This window comes from Mesoplodon bidens, assembly GCF_964165515.1.
Source record: "Mesoplodon bidens genome assembly, chromosome: 7".
In the NCBI taxonomy this organism is placed as follows: Eukaryota; Metazoa; Chordata; class Mammalia; order Artiodactyla; family Ziphiidae; genus Mesoplodon; species Mesoplodon bidens.
In genome coordinates this window covers 108,202,586-108,224,138 of record NC_138164.1, presented here as the reverse complement: position 1 = coordinate 108,224,138, position 21,553 = coordinate 108,202,586, and the positions used below count along the sequence as shown (strand labels likewise).

At 54.9% G+C, this 21,553-nt stretch overlaps 1 protein-coding gene across 7 annotated transcripts; it reads right to left on the bottom strand.

The window, feature by feature from the left end:
- Positions 1 to 6,884: 6,884 nt before the first annotated feature.
- On the bottom strand, positions 6,885 to 19,264 carry SPINDOC (spindlin interactor and repressor of chromatin binding). 7 transcript variants are annotated; one of them, XR_014016271.1, is made up of 9 exons: positions 18,888 to 19,264; positions 18,552 to 18,641; positions 15,167 to 15,496; positions 14,939 to 15,088; positions 14,636 to 14,788; positions 14,297 to 14,497; positions 11,379 to 13,805; positions 10,268 to 11,315; positions 7,568 to 7,698 (listed from the first exon to the last, which is right to left on the bottom strand). XR_014016271.1 is itself a non-coding variant. In XM_081239167.1 (7 exons), the coding sequence occupies exons 1-7, from the start codon at positions 19,012 to 19,014 to the stop codon at positions 7,566 to 7,568; spliced, it is 1,146 nt and encodes a 381-aa protein (XP_081095293.1). In that variant the 5' UTR covers positions 19,015 to 19,264; the 3' UTR covers positions 6,885 to 7,565. The 7 variants fall into 7 exon arrangements, 6 of the variants coding, with proteins under 6 accessions (XP_081095293.1, XP_081095291.1, XP_081095289.1 ...); XM_081239167.1 differs by lacking the exons at positions 10,268 to 11,315; positions 11,379 to 13,805 and having other exon boundaries at positions 6,885 to 7,660; XM_081239163.1 differs by lacking the exons at positions 10,268 to 11,315; positions 11,379 to 13,805 and having other exon boundaries at positions 6,887 to 7,698.
- Positions 19,265 to 21,553: the final 2,289 nt, after the last annotated feature.

Here is a 21,553-nt window from a genome sequence, read left to right as displayed (position 1 = left end):
AAGTAAGCCTCTTAATGTCTCTCTGCCTTAATTTCCCCATCTGTTAAATGGGGATAATAAAAGTGCCTACCTCACAGTGCTGATTTGTGAGGCTATAATGAGACGATACATGAAACAGGCCAGGACAGAGCCTGGTGGACAGCCAGCGCTTTGTGTGGGCTGTTGTTATTATGAGGCAGACTAGCCAGCCTCCCTGAGGCTTCTTTTAAGTCTCTCTACTATATCTTCCCCACGTCCCAGAGCATAACACTGGATCAGATGTAAGAGAGTCCATCCTGGCCCCAGCTCTGTCACTAATGGATCATGTGAGCCATTAGGTAACTCCCTTGCCCACTTGGGGCCTCAGGCTTCTTCTTTGCTCTCTGTGGGGTCTTCCATAATGCTGTCGACTGAATGTGTGTCTGCCCCCCAAGATTCATATGTGGAAATCCTAATGCCCCGAGGTGATGGTATTTGGAGGTGGCGCCTCTGGGAGGTGGTTATGGCATGAAGGCAGAGCCCTCATGAATGGGATGAGGACCCTTATAAAAGAGACCCCACAGAGCTCTCTGGTCCCTTCACCGAGTGAGGACACAGCAAGAAGACAGCTGTCTATGAACCAGGAAGTGGGCTTTCACCAGACATTGAATCTGGTGGCACCTTGATCTTGGACTGCTCAGCCTCTAGAGATATGAGGAATAAATTTCTGTTGTTTATAAGCCATGAGTCTATGGTATTTTGTGACGGCAGCCTGGACAGACTAAGATAATCTCCCAAACCCTAACCCAGTGACAATGTCACTCTTGTCTTTCTTCGCCCATGACTTGGCACTGTGCCTGGGGTGGAGGAGACAGTGTTCCTGTCAGCCTTGCTCATATGTGCCTAGCGCAGCAGGAAAGTCCAGCTGCCCTTGGAGGTCACTGTATACTGACTTAGGGGGAAGGGGGGAGGAGGGGAGAGGGGGAGAGGAAGGGGCATCAGGCAGGGAGGCCACCTTCAGTGTCTGTTCTCCTGGGAGGAGGTGCCACTTGGATCAACTCACATTCCCATACTGGGTCACTGTCTACAGGCAGAGTTCTGCCACCTCCATCGCTAAGAAGGTTGGGCATTCTGGATGGAAAGCCAGGCTGCCACGTTGGCAGAAGCAACGTCGGTGGGAGGCAAAGGGGAAAGCAGAAGTGGGCAGTTTTTACTGGGGCTCAGAGGGGGATACCCAAAGTGGATGATCTGGGGCCTGTGGGAGCATGGGGACTGGAAGAAGCAGCAAGGAAGGCTTCTTAGAGGAGGTGATGCAGAGTCAGACCCCAAGGAGAAGCAAAGGACTGCAAGGACTGGCAGAAATAGGAGCAGCCCGTGGAGGCATGAAGGCGGCCACTCTCAAGGAGTTCCCATCTCACGGGGATGGGCCAAGAGCAGCCTCAGACTTGGAGCTGGCAGAGGGGAGTCGGTACCAGCTGGCTGTAACTGGCTTCCTGGAGGACGAGGGGCGGGGGAGGCCGGCCAATGACTCATCAGTGTCTGAGATGATGTCCCCGCGTACCCAAAGCTGCATGGTTGCTCCTGGCTGGCTGGCAGCAGGTGTGTCTGGGGGAACACTTCCACTTCCCCTACCACCTCACCATCCTCCCTAGGGAGGACAGTGCCTGAGGTCCCCAGCCCCAAGGACAGCAGGGACACTTTCTGGCCCTGGCGGTGTCCTTAGTGGTTCCGACAGTGCTGGGCACGTAGCAGGTTGTCTGTGAATCCCTGGGGAACGAAAGCCACAGGACTTTGGCCCTCCTTGTCCCCTTTGCCCTGAACTCCCTTTCCCTATGTAACTGCATGGCTCTCTCTGTGCTTAAATGTCTCCAGAGGAAGCCCTCTCTAGCCCCCAACTCATCCCTTGACGAATGAACATGCCAGGATATCATGGGAATGCAATCAGCCAAATCCAGAATGGAGGAAATTCTGTCCACAGAACAAGCCACTGTATTCTTAAGAAAAAAGAAAAGAAATAGGGAAAAAGAGGAAAGAAAGGCTGTTACAGGTTGAAACCCATCAACCAAATGCACTGTGTGGAATGTACTTAGACCCTGATTCCAAGAAATCAGTTGTAAGAAGATTCATGGCAGAGTTCTGGAGATCGGTTGCGCAACGGTGTGAATGTCCTTACTATTAAACTGGACACTTGAAAATGGTAAATTTCATGTTATGTGTATTTTCCCACAATTAAAAACAGGTTGGGCTTCCCTGGTGGCGCAGTGGTTGGGAGTCCGCCTGCCGATGTGGGGGACGCGGGTTTGTGCCCCGGTCCGGGAAGATCCCACATGCCGTGGAGCGGCTGGGTCCGTGAGCCATGGTCGCTGAGCCTGCGCATCTGGAGCCTGTGCTCTGCGGGAGAGGCCGCAGCAGTGAGAGGCCTGCGTACCGCAAAAAAAAAGAGAAGGTTTTTTTTAAAAAGATATTCATGGGCCAATTGGGGGATGTGAACACTGTGTGGATACTAAATGACATTAAGGAATTATTAGTCTTTAAAGTGTGATATATATTTTACTCAAAAGTCTGAATTTCCTAGAGATACAAACAGACCTATCTGCAGATGAACTGATACAATGTCTGGGATTTGCTTTTAAATAATCCAGAAGGGAAGGAGATGTGGGGAGATAAAGATAAACCAAAATTGGCCATATTTGTTGAAGCTGGGATACATCAGGGTTCATTGCTCCTCTCTCTCTCTCTGTCTCTCTTCTTTTGGGTGTGTTTGAAAATGTCCACCATTGGGAATTCCCTGGCAGTCCAGTGGTTAGGACTCCGTGTTTTTACTGCCGAGGGTTTGATCCCTGGTCGGGGAACTAAGATCTCACAAGTCGCGCAGTGTGGGGAAAAAAAAATGTCCATGATCAAAAGAGAAAGAAAAGAAAAAAGAATAGTGCCCTTCCATCACGCCCAGTGCTCTTGCCTGCTGGACACACTGAGAAGCTCCTAGTTTGCTGTCTGCCTCCCCTGGAATGGGTGTGTGGGGAGAGCTGGGGTGCTCTCTCTCTCGTTCACAGCTATATTCAGAACACCTGAACCGTGAATGCCTCTCATCCAGCTGGCAGCTGTGAGCCCGGGTCTGCGTGGCCCCTTGAGCCTGAGCTTTGAGCAGCACAGTGACCTTAACCTTGGAGGGCCATGGATTAGTCTCTCTGAGGCAGTTGCTCACCCAGGAAGATGTGGGTGCCATGGTGGGCAAGTGGTCGGGTCAAGGAGAGGGAGTGAAGGGACAGGGCAGGGTCTGGAAAGGAGAAGCCCCTCCCTCTGCCCTGTCCCCTAGGGCAGCCCAAGCTCATGTGGACATCATCATATCTGGCACTGCTTTTGTAGCCTCCAAGTACCAAGTCCAGCCTGAGCCAGGGTCAGAGGTCGCTGAGGGAGGCCAGGGCCAGCAGGCGGGACCCACCAGGGGCTCAGAAGCCTTTCAGGAGAAAGAGGCAAGTGAGGAACAGGACTCCCTACATCCTCAAAACCCTCAGCTTGGTTCCCAGACATCGTCACCTGAGACAGGTGTGATGAGCACCCCTCCACATTGCTGTGAGCCCCTCCAGCGGGTACTGCTAGGCACAGGGCATGATCCCAGCAGAGGCCAGGCCCTGGAGGGCTCTGGAAGTTGGCAAGGCAGGGGCACTGGGCACCACTATCATGCTCCTGAGCAAAGGAGGTGTGAGCGCTTGTTGTCTCGGATGAGCTTCCTGACTACCATCTGTGTCCACTCCAGCCCCAACCCCTGAACCTACCATGGGTCCCCAGGCTCTGGAGGGAAGGTGTGTCAGGGTCTTCCTAAAGCACAAACAGGCCATGGCATGCCAGAGACAACAGCTCTGCAGTCAGACAGACCTGGGCTCAGCCAGGTTCTGCTCCTTTAGCCGCTCTGGGATGGCAGGCAAGGTACCACATGCAGCTCAAGGTGCCTCGGTTTCCTCACCTGTATCATGGGCACAAGGTCGGGTGACCCACAGTGGAGACCAGGGCAGGTGTCCTGTCTGCACCCCACAGCTCCCAGCACCGTGGCTGCCCAGGGGCCTTCATCCACGGCTGTGCGAGCTGACCCTGCAGGGTGCTTGTCTCAGCCCCTGCTTCCCCGGGCCTCCTAGATGCAGGGCCTGAGGAGACCTGAGGCTTTGCTGTTGGTGTTAGGGAGGCCAAAAAGGTGGCTCTGTTTCCTTTCTCTTCCTTTCTCGTGGTGCACTCTGTCCACGGAGTGAGGCTATTTGCTCGAGGGAAGAAAGGGACTGGCCAGATTCGGTGATATGAAGGTACCTGGTTCCGGGAAGGTGGGAAACAGACACACTGGTGTGCTGTGGAGTCACCTTACCTGTCACACCTGCAAGCAGCAGCCTCCATCCTGCCTTGGGGAGGTCAGCTGGGTGCCCCCTTCCCAAAAGACCCTCCGTGGGGACAGACGCAGAGGCTGCAGTCCCCTCAGAGACACTCTCCCACCCCAGACCCCAGCCTCCTCCACACCTCAGGGGTGTGCAGGACTTCACAAGGGGCCCTGAAGGCAGCCTCATTCCAGCCACTCTGCAGCCTGGCTGTGTGTGTGGGGGTGGGGGGCCCCTGGAAAGGGAGAGTGGGTTGGAGGAGACGCGGAGTCCGGACCAGAGCAGTGACAGGACTGGGCGCTGCGTGGGGGCCCAGCCAGTGACCCTCCCCCTTTTCCAACCGTGCTCCCCCCTTTCCAACCACGGCCGTACACACTGCAGTTTCTCTTCAAGGAGGGAAGGGGTTGCTTCTTCCCTGGTCTCGGACTGGCTTTGCCCTCAGGGCTGTTACTGGTCTCCAAAAAGAGCTCCCTGACTGGACCACAAGGAGGGCAGTTGTGAAGGGTGGCAGGTGGCCGCCTTCAGAGCACAAAGGAGTACTGGGGACTAGGGGCGGGGGTACGGCTCAGGGGTCGGGCGGCGGCATCCTCTTCCCCCCGCTCCTTCACTTGGTCGTGGCTGGACTTCAGCATCACACCTGGAGAACGTCACCACCATCAGCCACTCGGGTCGCTGATATTTGCAAAGGAGGTTTGATTGGTGTCACAGGCTCTAGGACTGTGGCTCTGGCCCAGGTGGCGGACCCCAAGCAATCCTTTACCTATGTTCAGAAACTCCCTTCTGCACTCTGGGTGGAGCCACGCCCCGGGCTCCACTCTCTCGGCCTCTCCCTGGAAGCCCAGAGATGCCCACAGGCAGCTCCCAGCCACACATGCTCATGGAGTCCCTGGGGTCCTGGCCGAGGCTGGGCAGATCCCTGACACCCAGGATGTGGGGCTTAAGCCATGGAACAACCACGTCACCAGCAGTCACCATGGCAGCCACCTCGTGCAGAGGACCACACTGCAGGGACCGGCCTGCACTGCAAAAACGTCGCATAGGAATACACACCAAGAGGGCACCAGACAAACATTTATTAAGCACCTACTATGCACCAGACCCTATGCAGGGAGCTAGGAAAATGAAGTCAATGCAATCCAGCCCTCGCCCAGAAGGAGCTCACAGTCTAGCGGGCCAAACCTTCAATCATAATTAACAGCCGCGAAGGTGTATTTAGCTTCACAATTGCACAATGAGCTTTTATATAAGTTCTCCCAACTGTCGACACCCAGCAACACAACCACATTGTTTTAAAAGCACATTGGCATAAATGTAAACACAGTCACACGATTGAAAGGACGGATAGCGACCACCTGTGACAATTCATAGTCTGTGTTTCAGAGCCAAACTTTCAGCATTACTTATTTCTTCCTAATCGGAAGGATGCAAGTTTTGCCAATTTGCAGAAATGGTGGTAGAGATACAGGGTAGTTCTATGGCCCCCCGACATCACGCGCTGGTGCAGCCGCCCTAGACACGAGGGGTCCTGAATCCTTGCCCTCTTTCCCCCCACCACACCACAAATCTTCTGGTCTCCCCTGGAAGAGGGCCCCAGATGTCCCTAGGCTCTTTCTCCCGAGCTCGTCAGATGGGGAGAAAGGACCACTTCCCATGAGTCAACCACGCTGAGATCACTCACACCTGGCTGAGCCCACGGGTGACACCCGCTCAGACAGGCACACAGCACAGCGTGCTCAAGCCCAGACCCTTCCTTATTTAGGGACCAGCTCTCTGGTCAGTCTCAAAACCTGATGGGGTTGGTGTCACACAGGAACAACTGCCCTGTGAGCCCTGCCCCTGCCCCGCCTCTCCCCGGCTGCGCGGGATCCATCAGGGGCAGTGGGGCAGTCCAGGTGCAGAGGGTGGATGGCCCTATTTACCTCACTCACCCCTGGATTCTGAACGGGACAGTGAAGTTTGGGATATGAGAGCCCCCTTCACCAAAGAGGAAAAACACAACCCTACACAGATTTGGCTGTTGACAGTTAATTTAGGAGGATAAGGGGTTAGGAATCTGGTGAAGAGATCCAAGTGGACCCATCTCCGAGTCCGGGGAACAGGAAAACCAGCCAAAGGCTTGGTGTAATTAAGCCAAGGAGAGGGCGGGCAGACCATGAGGCTGAGTGTTCAGCGCTGAAAGGTTGGGGGCGTTCAGGACCCCACCGCCTGCCTCCCTTTCCTGGAGCAGGGGGAGGGGAGGCTTCTCTTCCCCTGCACGCTGGCCACAGCCAGGGCACTTTGTAAAGGTCATTACAAAGTGAGTAATTACAAAGGCTTACCACGTGAGTCAGAAGGTACATGTTAAAGGTGTTTCTGGAGAGCACGGGTAAGGGGAGGGGGCGAGGTGCCCTGCTGACCGACTCAGCCTCGGTCTGCTGGCCCAACAAAGCCTGCCCTGGCCCTGTTCCAGCCTCTGGGGCAGCAGCTTTCTGGCTCACACCCAGAACCACCCCTGAGCCCTCCTCAAGGTCGCTCCAGGCCGCCAGATATCCTGCTGGCAAATCCCCTCCCCCAATGATGGCCCAGACGGAACTCTCTTAATAAAAAAAATAATTTATTGTCAACAAAGGAGATATATACAACAGGAGAAGGGGTGAAGAGGGGAGTGTGAGTGACGGAGCCGCCAGGTAGGCTGCTTCAGCCACCTGCAGGGATGGAGCAGGAAGAAGAGGTAATGGAGGCCTCCTGGTTTAGGGGCCAAAACGGGTGGGGGAGGAGAGGCGGCCCCCGAGGTAGTGGGACTCAGTTCAACACCGTCACGACCACCTCTTGCGTAAGGCACTGTGCCGAGGGAGAATGGTGGGGGGCTGAGAAGGTGGGAGGAGGTCAGGGGGACAGAGAGGTCTGGGTCAGCAAAAGGGTCGGGTGGGTGTTCTCCATAGGCCCAATGCCCTACCGAACGACAGCCCTTGGCACCCCCGTCCCCCCTCAGGGCCTGGCCTCACGCCTCACCTCGGGGAGACTTTTCCAGCGTCCCCGAGTCATAGCGGATGCTGCCCACCTTCCTCTCCTCCATCCTGCCTTGGCACCTAGTTCTACTCTCCCCATCAGGTGGCCGAGCTGGGCAGCTCTGAGTGATAAGCCGAAGGCAGACAATGCCTCCTCTCCCTGCCCTGAAAAGCAAGAACCTACAGGCCACTCCCTGCCTCTGGCTGCCCCCCGACAGTGGTGCTGGATTCCGACAGAACCGCAGGCCAGTCTGGGCTGTCACCTGCTCCCACACCCTTGGTGCCCTGGGGATGCTTGGACCAGTCTTGCAGGAGGCTGACCGCCGGGGGCTCCTCCAGCCGCACGCGGATAACCTGGAGATCCAGTGTCCCGCGAAGCCCCGGAGGGGGAGCTGGGCAAGGATGGGAGCAGAGAGAGAGTCAGGGTCCTCCAGACAATCTACCTTGAGGATGTCCCCCGAGGGTCTCTGTAAACCACACCCCCATTTCCACAGCCCACGACCTGTGGTCTGAGGAGAAGCCTGGGGACAGTGGGAGGCTGTGCTCCTAGTTCATCCAAGGACCAGCACCAACCACAAGGGCATCACGCCTCCGCAGGCATCAGCGCAGGCCCTCTGCAACCCTCCTCCCTCACGTATTCTGGCACACGGATGCTTAGTGCTGTACTCCGCTCCCCTCAGCTACCTTCAGCTGACTCTGTCTCATCTAGAACTTACTGGGCACCCTAGCCTGATGGGTTCTGCCTTGTGTAGGCAGAGGTGGTGGGGCGGGGAACATCCCAAAGCAGAAAAAGACATGACTGTGCCCACAAAGGAGCTCCCAGGTGAATATGCAGGGCGGAGGAGAGAGCACTGGACGGAGAGTCCTGGGTTAACGTCCAGCTCTGCTTTGGAACCTCAACCAGGCTCTTCATCTCCCGAGTCAATACCTACCACGCAGGGGTCAGATGTCCACCTTAGCAGCGTGGAGAAGCTACTCACAATGGGCAAAACCAGGCCTTAAGACAGGGGAACATGAACTGCTGACAGCCACCGTTCAGGTACCAAAATGTCCGGTTCGGCATGGGCATGTGCAAAAGTTACATCAAAAAACAAAGCCAGAAAACGGTGATTGTAACTGCTGCGGTGTCTGTATTATTTGTGGTTTTCTTCTGCACTGTTTCTAGAGACCCAGTGATTTAAAATCTGGCAGAGAAAACAGGTACAATTTTGCTGTACTGTTTGCCGAGATTTAAAATGACTCAACGGCGGCCACGGGGTCGTGCGACCTAACAAACTCTGCTTTGTAGTCACATGAGCTGGTTTGTCTCCCTGACAAACTCTTAAGCTCCTTGAGGGCAGGTGGAGCCTACTCACTGGCTCCTTAATTCAACAATAACTTACTGGGCAACTATACTGTGCCCAACACTAGTCCAGTTGCTGGGGGTTCCCCAGAACGAGGAGCAGGCCAAGTGGCCTTCCTGGAATTTACATTCCAGTGGTGAGAGCCAATAAACAGGATGAACAAAGCAAGAATGCAATGTAATATATACAGACAGAAGCAAAGTAAAAAAGTACACCAGGGAAGGGGACGGGGTAGCAGGGAGGGCCTCACAGAGCTGATGTGTGAGCAAAACATACAGGAAGCAAGGAGTCAGCGGCGTGTCTAGCTGGGGAACAGCGTTCCTGACGGGAGGAAGAGCAAATGCAGATGCCCTGGTGGGCAGGAGAGGTGAAGATTCTGGTTTGAGGACCACCGGTCTCCACGAGGACTCTGACTTTTATCTGAAGTGTGACAGCGATGGTGCTGGAGGGCTCTGAGCAGAGCAGTGCCAGGATTCCACTTGTGTTTCAACAGGGGCTCTGGCACAGAGGGCAAAGATCAGAAGCTAGGAGACAAGTTCAAAGGTTGTTAAGGAAGCTTGGATGAAAGTAGCAGCAGTAGGGGTAGTGACAGGGGGGTCAATTCTGAGCATCTTGGAGGTGGGGCTAACAGGATTTGCTGATGGACGGATGTGGGGTCTGAGAGAGACAGAAGATGACTGAGGGTTTGGTCCAAGCAAACTGAAGAACGGGGCTGCCAGCTCCCTGGGGAAGGGAAGACTGGGGGCGAATAGAGTGGCTGGAGGTGAAGGGAGGAGACTGGGGGTTCCGTTCAGAAACGCCGTCAGAAACTCCGAGTTTGGGGGATCTTTTAGGCAACCAATCAGACACGTCATATGGGTAAGAGAGAGGCTGGAACCGAAGGGAGAGGTCTGGGGTGGAGGAGAAAGGCGGGACTGTGAGCACAAGAACTGTCCTTCAAGCTGTGAGCCTGGAAGGGATCACCCAGGGCGTGAGTGCAGATCCTGACCCACGGTTGGGTCATTCATTCATCCACCAAATACAGAAGGAGCACCTATTCTGTGCTGGGCACTGGGGATATTACAGTAAATGAAACAGGCAAACATCCTGACCCAAAGGAGCATATCGTCTAGAAACGGGAAGAAAAATAAACATAGGATCCCACTTGGGGAGCTAGGAAAGAACAAGCAAGAGAGGCAGGTGCAACCCAGGCATGCTGCTGCCTGAGAGGCCAAGGGCAGAAAGAGTCTCCAGGAAGGAGGGAAGGAGGGAGGGGTTCCTTGTTTTTGCCAGGTCAGGAAAGATAAGGACTGAGAACTGACCGCCAGATCTAACTTTATGAAGTCAACGGCAATGTTGCCAAAAAAGCCATTTTGGTGTCGGGTGGTGAGCATGAGTTTGACTCAAGTGGCTTCTACAGACAGACTGGAGACAGTATAGAAGAGCTCTCCAGCTTTGCTGAAAAGGCTTGGGGATAAATGGGACAGTGGCTACGACAGGAAGAGGGGTCAAGAAGGGAGAAACAACAGCTTTGCGTAGGCTGATGGGGAAGACCCAGAGAAAAGAACAGCTCCTGGTCTGACGGAGAATTGATTCCTGGCCCTCATTGCAGGCGGGGTGCCGCATGGGAGAAACACACCTGCCCAAGGCTCAGTTTCCTCTTCTGTAAAGTGGACATAATAATCCTTTAGGGCTTCCCTGGTGGCGCAGTGGTTGAGAGTCCGCCTGCTGATGCAGGGAACATGGGTTCGTGCCCCGGTCCGGGAAGATCCCACATGCCATGGAGCGGCTGGGCCTGTGAGCCATGGCCGCTGAGCCTGCGCATCCGGAGCCTGTGCTCCGCAACGGGAGAGGCCACAACAGTGAGAGGCCCGCGTACAGCAAAAAAAAAAAAAATCCTTTATAAGGTGGCCCTGTGGATTTCAGGAAAAAATACATTAAAAGAACTCAGTACATTGGAATTAAGTGCCAATTCTTCCTGATAGCAGGGAGGGCAAAGGGGTGGGTGGTGGGGAGGGGAGTTTCAGGAGAGCGAGGCCTGAGGTGCGGTAGAGAGATCTTCTTTCAGAAGCAGTGCATGAGCAGAGCCCCAGGCCATCAGAGAGCAAGCAAGAGAACTTCTCTGTCCCTGGGACAAGCTGCAGCACCCCAACCCCAGAAGCACCTCTACTTCTCTCCTGGCCCAAACTGGTCTGCTTCCCCAGCTTCATCCCTCTCCCCTTCCTCCACACTTGTGCATGTGTGTGTAAATGTGTACACCTTCTCCAGGGGGTGGCTGGGGCCCACTTCTCTCGTTTCTCACTAAGGCTTGTCTCTGAGCAGAGACTCTGGAAATGTCACCACCAGAATGACAAGTGAAGGCAGCCGCCATCCACTCATCTGTCAAAAAATCTTCCCTGAGGGCTTTCTTGCTGCCAGGCCCTGCTCTAGGTGCTCTCTCTCTCTCTCTCTCTCACACACACACACACACACACACACACACACACACACACAGAGGCCCTGTTCTAGGTGCTCTCACACACACACACACATACACACACACACAGAGGCCCTGTTTTAGGTGCTCACACACACACACACACACCAGGCCCTGTTCTAGGTGCTGACACACGCACACACACACACACACACACACACACACAGAGGCCCTGTTCTAGGTGCTCACACACACACACACACACCAGGCCCTGTTCTGTGCTGACACACACACACACAGAGGCCCTGTTCTAGGTGCTCACACACACACACACCAGGTCCTGTTCTAGGTGCTGACACACACACACACACACACACACCAGCAGGACAAAGAGGCTTTTTTCCACTATCTGCACACACACACGCGCGCGCGCGCACACACACACCCCCCAGCAGGAGGCTTTTTTCCATTGTCTGCGAGTGGGCCCTCAGGGCTCATCTCCTCTCCTGGCCGGGATGCCTTCCCCACCTTCAGCCTGGGAGGTCCCTGGAAGTCCAGCCAAGTCGTCCCTGACTGCTTGACACACATATCCATCAGGTCAGCTGACCTGACCACAGTGACTCCCCGCACCCCAACTTTTATAACCTCGATTTAAAGTGGTAGGATCTTTACTCAAATAAGATCTTTGGAGAGCTTCAATGAAGAAAACAACTCAAAGTAGAGACATTCTGGTTGAAGCCTCACAGGTTTCTGAGAAATCTGAGCTTTGGGTACTTAAAACCCCAAACCAACCTGAAACCACTGGTCTGGAGCCTGTGCTCTGCACAGAAACATCGTGGGCACCACACTATTCTCTATTTGCTGACTTGTACCCTTAGGCAGACTGTGAGTTTCGTGGGGACAAAGGCTATGGCACTCCTGTCATTTCCCATAGCTGGGCTGCAGGAACACTTGCTGCTGTGTCACTTAGTACCTCCTGCAGTTTCTGGACTGTCTCCAACCTCCCTAGGTGCCTGCCTCTGCCGGGAACACCTCTCAGCCCCCTCCATCCCTCTCACATCATTCAATCAGCTTGCTGAACCCCAAATCTCAGGCTTTGCCCACTCACCCCAAATAAACCTGAGATCTCAAGGATGCCCTTCTCACCTACTGGTCACTCCACACAGGTGGGGTTTGGGCACAGGGTACTCCAGGGGTCAAAATAAAGGCCCCACTTTCAAGAATGAAACCAGAAGACTCATCAGCCAGTGGAAGAGATCAGCCATTTGGAGCAGGGGTCCACTGACAATACGAGGGGGCCTGGGAAACACTCAAGTCCAGGCAGAGCACGGTCCTGGGGAAGCAGGACGGGAAGGTGACTCAAGCTGAAACCTGAGACAGTTAAAACCTCACAGGGGTGAGGCCTGCCTCCAGACTAGAAAAAGTGGTAAAAAATAAATAGATGAAAGCACACGTGCAGAGACGTGCACACAGAGCTTTGTAAAAGGTCTGAAGGACGTAAGCCAAATTTTTGACAGTGGTCACCACTGAGTGATGTGGGCTGAAGTGACAGGTTTGCCTTTTTCTTTAGGCAAAAAGTACACCTCCTTTCTGAGAGGCCTCCTCTGGGGAGCCTCCAGCACCCCATGTGCCATCTTTCTCAGGGCTCCAACTCCAAACGCCCATTTCAGGCAGGCGGGACGAGGCACTCTGTGTGTCACACATTCACTCCTTCAAGAACCACTTTCTGGGGCTTCCCTGGTGGCACAGTGGTTAAGAGTCTGCCTGACAATGCAGGGGACGTGGGTTCGAGCCCTGGTCCGGGAAGATTCCACACGCCGCGGAGCAACTAGGCCTGTGCATCACAATTACTGAGCCTGCGCTCTAGAGCCCGCGAGCCACAACTACTGAGCCCGCTCGCCACAACTACTGAAGCCCGCGCGCCTAGAGCTTGTGCTCTGCAACAAGAGAAGCCACCGCAATGAGAAGCCTGCACACCGCAATGAAGAGTAGCCCCCGCTCGCCACAACTAGAGAAAGCCCGCGCGCAGCAACGACGATCCAACGCAGCCAAAAAAAAAAACAAAACAAAACAAAACCATTTTTTGCGTCTAAGATGCTGCGAGCAGGGCCTGGCCTGGCAAGATAAAGAGAGAGAGGAACCAGGCTCAGCCCTGCCCTGCTGGAACACAGGACAGTCTCATCTCAATTCTGCTACTGCTAGGTTACGTGACTGTGGTAGCAGTGTACTGGTCCTTCAAAGATGTTCAAGTCCTAATCCCCAGGACCTGTGAATACGGTATCTTACACGGCAAGGGAGAATTAAGACTACAGATGGAACTGACATTGTTAATCAGCCAACTTTAAAATAAAATAGAGATCTGGATGATCTGGGTGGGCTCAGTGTAATCACAAGGGTCTTTAAAGGGGAAGGAGAAGGCAGAAGAGTCAGACCCAAAAATGGCATCCTGAGAAAGACTGCACTGGCCATGGCCTGCTTTGAAGATGGAAGGAGGGCACAAGCCAAGGAATACAGGCGGCTGCTAGAAGCTGGAAGAGGCAAGACTTCCTCCTTTAGGAGCTAGAAAGAAACTCAGCCCTGCTGACACCCTGATTGTAGCCCAGTGAGACCTGTTCCAGTCCTCTGACCTCCGGGACTAAAAAGTAGTATATCTGTGTTGTTGTAAGCCACGAAGTTTGTGGTAGTTTGTTACGGCAGTCTCAGGAAATGAATACAAGGACCGTAGAGGAGGAACCATCTCTCTGAGACTCAGTCGGTCCATCTGGAAAAGATACTTTTATAAGGGCCAGATGAGCTGCATATCAAAGTTTCTTAAAATCAGAGAACATGATAAAAACACAAGCGCTTACTGCTATTATTAGACGTAAACTGCGCTGAGGTGTCTGCTGAGTGTTCGCCCCTTCTATTCTGCTATCGGTCCCATTTAGGCCCCTGGTCCACCAGGGCCAAGGTGGGCACCTCAGGCTCCAGCTGGAATCAACCTTAACTGTGGTGATGGGTGTCGGGCTTTGGGGAGCACTGGCCTAACCCAACCTAACAACCAGCCAGGACACTGCCAAGGAGCTCGCAAAAAACTCAGCTCTCTGGCTGGCCGCTGTATTTAAATCCACCTGCCCTCGGCCCCTCTCCCAGGGGACTGGAGCACCAGCCACCTCTACCCTGGGCTCTGCTGCCAAGCAGCCTCGTGGAGGCCAGACCCTAGGGATGCGGCCTTCCTGACCCCGCACTTGTCATCCCCTCTCAGGAGCTCACCTGGGGAGGGGCTTTCTGGCTGCAGAAGACCTCCTTCTGCCACTCTCCCCTCTTTGGGCGAGTCCTTGCTGTCTGAGGCCCTGAGCTGGGTGTGGGAGAAGAGCTGGAGGACAAAGCCAGCGGGGAAGCTGCCGTCGGTGAAGTGCCGGACCTCGGCGGGAGCTGCAAAAGTCTCGGTGGGTGAGTCGGGTGAGGGGGCACCTGGAACGGAGGACAGGATGGAACTGTGAGGTCAGACTCCCAAGGGCTGAGCCCATGGCCTCAGCTGAGGTGCAGGTGCCCTCTGCCACACATCCCCCCACCCCGCCAGGGTCCTAGCTTTCCTCCTGGAACCCACACCTTCCTCGCCTTCACCTGGGTCCGGGTCTGGGTCCAGGTCCAGGGTTTTGGTCATGGGTCTGCCTCTTTTCTTTCTGACTGGCTCCTCCCCAGGGGGCTCCTTCCATCTCTGACCACGTGGCTTCTTGCTTACCGGCTCTGGGACAGGGGCCGCTGCAAAAGACAAGACCTTTTTAAGAGGCCTGATTGCCGTAACCACAGGGCTGCTGAAGGTACCTGCCCAGCAGCCTCTCTCCACCCAGATGGCAGGGCCCATGCTTCCCCTCCCCGCAACTCAGCCTCTGAGGCTTTGGGATGACTGACCAGGAAGCTCCAGAGGGCGGAGTCCCCTGGGCCGGCTCCTTCTAGGGAGGGAGGGTTTGTCCTCGGAGTCGAGGAGAACGACAATCTCTGCTGGCATTTCAGCAGGGTACGGGTTGGAGTCTGGGTCCACTTCGACCTCCTGGCCCGAGTCTGAAGGGGGCAGATGCCAGTGAGCAACAAGAGTCCTGACTTTTCCTTCCCCCTCCACCCCTCCCCCAGCCCAGCTACCTGAATGGGGTGGGGACAGCTGCTCTGCCCTGAAGTCTTGCAAAAGGGCCACCCCCTCACTCCAGGCCTCCAGGATATTGCTCTTCTCGGAAGGGCTCAGGTCCAGGGTGTGAGGGTGCTGATCCAGGATGTGGGCGCGTGCCGTGTCCGCCGAGGGGGCCTGGATCTCGGCCCCACACACCATGCACAGCGCCCGCCCGCTGCCTCCCGGGCTGTTCCCCACCAGGAACTCCTGCTCCCAAGACACCTGCTGCCTGGGCTCCTCACAGCCATCGCCGCCTGCCTCTAGCAGGCTGGGCCTCGGCGGTGGGGTCTTCTCCTGCTGGGCCACTACGGAGGGAGAGGAGGAGGTGGCGACTGTCAGTAAAGGTGCCCACAACCAACAATACAGAGAACAGGATTCCCCAAACCTGGTGGCATATGTAGGGAAGGAACTTTCCCACCTAGAGTCTCTTTCTCCCTTCCCCTGGAGCCCACAAGGCACTCGCCACGATAAACACAGCCTACATGCCTCGGCATCCTGCTACCTCAATCTAGTCTCGGACCACAGGCCCAACAGGTACTTCCAACAGACTGCGTTCCTGCCTGTCTTCGGCCTCGGCAGCCCATCAGTCTGGCAAAGTCCTCTACTTCCTTCATGGCCCTGCTCAAAACCTCAGCCCTGTGAAGCCTTCCTGACCTCCCACCCCTGGCAGGTGATTATATCCACGTGCGACTACCAGGCCACGGCGAAGCACTTCCTTGAGGACAAGAATGGTAAATTTTGTCATCTTTCTGTCCCCGCAGGGCCTGGCACATAGGAGAGGAGACGCTCAATGAGCCTTCTCGGGTCAGTGAATGGCATCCATGCCTGTTCCTCCACTTGTTGAGGCCCCTTCAAGAGGCCTCCCATCCTGTCGGAAATAGCCTCCCCTCCCAAAGCCTTTGCAGCAGTGACCTCGCTCGTCCCTACTGGTCGACACAGCATCTGTTCCCTGTGCGTGTGGACCACAAGCTCCGACAGGATGGGAACCCTTCTCAGCTCAGCAAAGGATGCAGGCTCAGACCCACGTTAGCCTGGCAGCTCAGGGCTTCTGATCCCTTGTCGCTGCACCTCCCTCCCACCTGAGAAGATGGAGAGAAAGACAAATATGGGAGACCCTAACACCTGGGGACTACCTGGAAGAGGTGGCATTTGAAATGGGTCTGAGAACTGGCTTGGTCTCAGAAGGTCTAGCTCCAAGGCTGGGTTGTACCCCTCTCCCATGTGACCGTGGGCAGGAATCCCTTGGTTGCAGTTGGGCTTTCTTTCCCACCACTCCTCCAAAACAGCTCTTGTCAAGGTCACCAGTGCTAAACCCAGCGGTCAGCTCTTCAACTTTGTCCTTTGACAGATGGCTTCTTCCATCTTGATTTTTGTCCCTTGGACTCCAGGGTACCACCTTCTATTGGTTCTTCTCTTACTTCACTGGGGCTCTTTTTTGGGCACCCGTGCCAGTCCCTTCTCTGGAACAGAGTCGTCTTCTCACCCAAGGCTTGTCTGCCGTCCCTTAGAAAGCTGCCATCTGCCCCACCTGAGCTCCCTGTTCCCCTCACTGCTTCATTTCCTACTCGTTCCCTTTGTCTCCTGATTACACTGTAGGTCCAAGACAGCATGGATTTTTGACCCTTCACAACTGTATCTCCAGCACTCGGCACAGTGCCTGGCATGTAGTGGCATTCAGCAGTGTTTGATGAGGAATGACTCAGTCTCCAAACTGGAATCACTGGAGCATTCCACAACAGTCCTGGGTCCCCATCTTTATCTACCTTCTTCCTCTGATGGTCTCAGCCCAGTGCCTGCCTGCTGACAACTCCCATGTCTATACCTCTAACCAGACTCTCCCAGGAAATTTAGATTTACATGCCTTACTTACCATCTGACATCTGTGCTTGAATGTGTCATAAACTTCTCAAACTTGCCATGTTCAAACCTTAACTCCCCGTCTCCCGCAGGCCTGCACTCCAGTCTTCCCATCTCGGCAGATGGGAAGTCCATCCTTCCAGTCGCTCAAGCCAAAAACCTTGAATTCGTCTGTTTTTCTTTCCCACCCCAAATCTTTCAAGAAGCTTCTGCTTCAGGACATTTGTACTTGCTATTCTCTCTGCCGAAAATTCTTAACCTCCAATTATCTACAGGGTTCTCTCCCTCGCTTCCTTTGGTCTGTGTTCAAAATTCACCTTATTAGAGAAGGCTTTCCTGACCACTTGATATTCCAAATGAAACACCCTCACTCTTTTCTCCTTACTTTGATTTCCTGTTCTCTGAACCACCTGACATGCTATACATTTATTTATCTTCATTTATCTCTGGTCATTAGTATCTACATATATGTTTCAGAAGAGCAGAGTTTCGACTTTCTTTATAGCGATTAGCATGCCCAACCTAAAACAGTGCCTGACATATAAGAGGTGCCCCCAAACACTTGTTGAATGAATTCACTTCTCTGGGGAAGGAGGATGCTCTCGCAGGGTTGTTGAGAGGGTTAACTGAGACAGCCTGGCACTGAGCACTCGAGAAATGTAAGCATAAGTACAGAAAGAACCTCTCTTTTGGATTGAAAGCTCTGAGAAGGGTAGTGGCCTTTATTTCCCTCATTTTATAGCACTCTTGATTCCAAAAAGGAGAGGCAGTGCAGGGAGACATCACCATGTCCTGCTGAGGCTAAATGAACGGCCTTGCTCTTAACCTTTTGGGTACTGTCCCCCTGAGGGACGGGGTATCTAGGAAGGAAAAGATTTTGCATTTTCATGAATAGTGTGTCTTCCACTAAGGTGGCTCTTTGTTTTCTAACGGTTTGCAAGATCCTGAGGACTGTTGAAATCGGTGAGGGAGGAGGGGAAAGCGAGTGCTCCCAGACTGCTCCTCAAACCCCTTCCCGAGGCCAATCCCCTTCTAGAGTGGCTGAGGGCGCCCGTAGCAAGCACTCCTTTTCCAAAACTAGGTGTCCTATGCAACCCCTTTCACCCTTGCAGCGCTAGAATCTGACACCTGTGGCTTATGCAAGTGCAAGGCACGGGGATGGTGAGGGGGGCGTAGGAAAGCTTTCTGCACGGAGCGCCCTTAAAATCCACCTTTTGGCGGGCTGCAGCGGCGCCTGCCTCCACCCACCGAATAGCTCCGGACACCAAGGTGCGGGGCCGCTAGCTCCGGCGTGAAGGCCCTGCCGCCCCTCGGCCCTCGGCCCTCGGCCCTCGGCCCTCGGCCGAGAACACGGCCTGGCCCCTGGGCCTGCCTCTGCCTCTGCCTCCGCGGTGGGGGAGGGAGGGAGAGGGGGAGGGGAGGGAGAGGGGGAGGGAGAGGGGGAGGGGAGGGAGAGGGGGAGGGGAGGGAGAGGGGGGAGGGGGTGGGACCCGCCAGCGTCACCTCGAAGCCGTCGTGCTGGGCCCGGGCGAGGGGGCGCTCGGGCACCGGAAGATCCGGAGCTCGCGGGGCGTGGATCGAAGGCTCCAGACCCTGGGCGGGGGAGGGGGAATTCGGGCAGGCCTGAGATTCCAAACCCCGCTGGGGGTGGAACAAGAGGGCGCCAGTACCTCAGACAAGGGGGAAGGGGGCGCCCGGGCACCAGGCCGGAGTGGAGTGGGGGCGCTTGAGCCCCAGACTGGAGGTGCGGGAGGGGGTACCCAGACCCCCGACTGGTGTGGGGGGGAAGCCCGAGCCCCGGACCGTGACGCGCAAGTGGGATTCCCCTCCCATTCTCACCTCTGAGCATCGGCTCGGGCCGCGGGATAACGGCCACCACCATGGCCTCCTCGTCGTCCTCCCCTTCCTCGCATTTGAGGGTCACCTCGAAGCAGTCGAGCGCGGCGCCCTCGGCCTTCAGGGCCATGGCGCGGCCGGGGGGGCTCTCAGTGACCGGACGCCGGAGGACTGGCGCGCAGGCCTCAGCGCAAGCCGGCGGCCGCCTCCCGCCCCGTGCAGGCCCCTCCCCGCCGCCCGCCGCTCGCCGGCCCGGCCTGCGACGGGCGCGTCTGGGCCTCCCCGACACCTAGAGCGTCGGGACCCCGGGGGGGAGGGCTCAATCCTGGGCTCTAGACCCCCGCCGCTCCCTTTTATGGAGGCTCATTGTCGGCGCCCTCCCGGCCGGCCCGCTGCGGGCCCGCCCCCAACTCCGAGCGGCCAATCGCGCGTGGCCCCGCCCCGGGCACGCGGCTCCGTTAGAAACCCCGCGACCCGCAGGGGGCGGGCAGGGCAGCTTGCTTCCGGCTGTCCCCCGGCGCGGAGGTGCGGGTCTTGGGCCCGCGGGAGAGGACCCTGAGCTCCCCCGAGCCGGGAGCGTCCTGAGCCGGCCGGCCGAGCCTGGCGGGTCGCCCTTCATTGAGACGCCAGTCGGGCACGTTGGCTGGCACGAAGAGCGCTACCAAGTGCCCCAGGATTTTGAGCGGGGTCTCTCTTGCCTTTCCCTGAACAAGCCTTCCTCCGCCAGAGGATGTCCGGGGCGCGAAAAGAACCGGTGGGGGAGCGGAAAGCGCCTTGGCGTGGGAAGAGTAGAGAATGAATTCCTTCCGATTCGCTAGCTCTGTGATCTTGGGTACGTTATCTGTTTTCTTAGACAATTTCATCCTTTATTTCAAAAAACATTGTGGAGCCTTCTGGACAAGGGAATGGAAAGATGAAGAGCCAAGTGGAGTGTTGTGGGCGCGCGTAAACCACCCCGAGGGTTGTGATTTACATTTTTTAAAAGTGAGTCCAGAGATTGTGACCCTCCCCACAGGTCACGCAGAAGTCCTTGAGAGCTCCAGCTCCACGCTGGTCCAGTTGCCATGACGCTGCTGCATCATAATTCTATTGTGGCTGAGCTTTGACCTCTGTGACATAGAATGGGCATCTCCCTCTGCTGTAGAAGCCCTCATGAAATTTCAGTGGAGAACATGCCTGACACTGAAAATCCGTCTTAAAATGCCACGGTATTAGACCAGACACAGTAGTAATCAGAATAATGTAGTAGGTTGGGGTGGGAGGGGAGATGTGAACTAGTTTATGTGGACTACAGTATGGTTTTAAGTGAATGATTTTGTTACTTTCACATGTATCCAGTACTTTAAAGGTTTTACAAATAAAGGTATTACCAAGCCTGTTTAACCTATTTCTATCTAATGGTTGTTCTCTACCCTTTTGCTACAGATCCCTTCCTTGCGCTTCTGCTCTGCTCTGTATTGCCTTGCAGGGTGCAGTTTCTCAGGCTTCCAGGACAGCTGCCTTTCAGGCTTGGGTTTGGCCAATGGGAGACAGTGGCAGGAGACTGGAAGTTAGGAGGTATGAAAAAGCCAGGTTACTTCTTCTCTTTCTCTCTCTTCCTCCGGCTCTGGCAGGTCTCCAGCAGCAGGCGAGGCTCCCCTGTGGTACCACCTCCTACTGGATTAGGCTGCTGTGGTTCCAACTTCCGATGGTGGTCCTCCCCGCCAGGCTCCACTAATTCCATCTCCTCTATTTGTCCCTCCAGTTAAGGAGTGTGGGCAGCTTCTGGTTTTTGCTAATCTCTGGGTTGCCTCCTTGTCTGCTGTTGGGTTTCTCAGCCCTTCCATCACCCGTGTCACCAATCCCCTGCATTAAATTCTCTGTTTTTACATTCTTAGAGTGGTTCCTGTTTGTGTGGTTGGACCCTGAGCGATACAGCCAGTATTATACCAGGCACTTTGTAGACATTATTTCTTAGACCTCACAAGTCTTATGTAGTAGACTGTGTTGTTCCCATTTTACAGAGCAGGAAGTTGAGCCTTAAAGGGTTAACTTACTTGCCCAGCGTAATACAGCACGAATCCTATTTCATCAAATCTAGCATGAGCATTTTTCCCTACATGTTAACATCTTTGAAATGGGGGTGCTTTTTTCTCTAATGGACATCAATGTGAAGTTTTAAGACTATCAAAAAAGTGTAAGATGGGGACTTCCCTGGAGGTCCAGTGGTTAGGGCTCCGTGCTTCCACTGCAGGGGGCATGGGTTGGATCCCTGGTCCGGAACTAAGAAAGTGTAAGATGGCCCTTCTGATATTCAGATAGTGATGATACCAGCAGAACATAAACCATGCTGTTAAAAAAGAAGAAGAAGAAACAACAGGCCCCAGAGCAGAGTCATTTGCCCCCATGACAGCAAACCAAGACTTAATTGCATTTTCAACCTCTCCCAGGAATGTGACCTATAAACAGATAATCTGAAATTTCCTGATCAGCACTAGTGAGGTAATCTGCATAAAGACCCCTTCCGTTCCCTTCCCCCAAAAAAGAATATGACCTGGCCTGAAACAGTTCTTTCCTTTTGCTAATAACTTCCCTACCCATCCGTCCTTCCTTCTGTAAAACCCTTCCATTTTGTACAATTCCGCAGAGCACTTTTCTGTTTACTGGATAGGACGCTGAATCATTAAATA

Bases quoted from the DNA above. Each gene is read 5' to 3' on its own strand.
- SPINDOC (XM_081239163.1), bottom strand. From the start codon at position 19,014: ATGGCCCTGAAGGCCGAGGGCGCCGCGCTCGACTGCTTCGAGGTGACC. The intron at 14,789-14,938 runs GTCAGTCATCCC...TGTCTTTTGCAG, and splicing joins CCGCCCTCTGGAGCTTCCTG to CGGCCCCTGTCCCAGAGCCG. The intron at 7,699-14,296 runs GTGAGCTCCTGA...ATCCTTGCCCAG, and splicing joins GCCAGAAAGCCCCTCCCCAG to CTCCCCCTCCGGGGCTTCGC.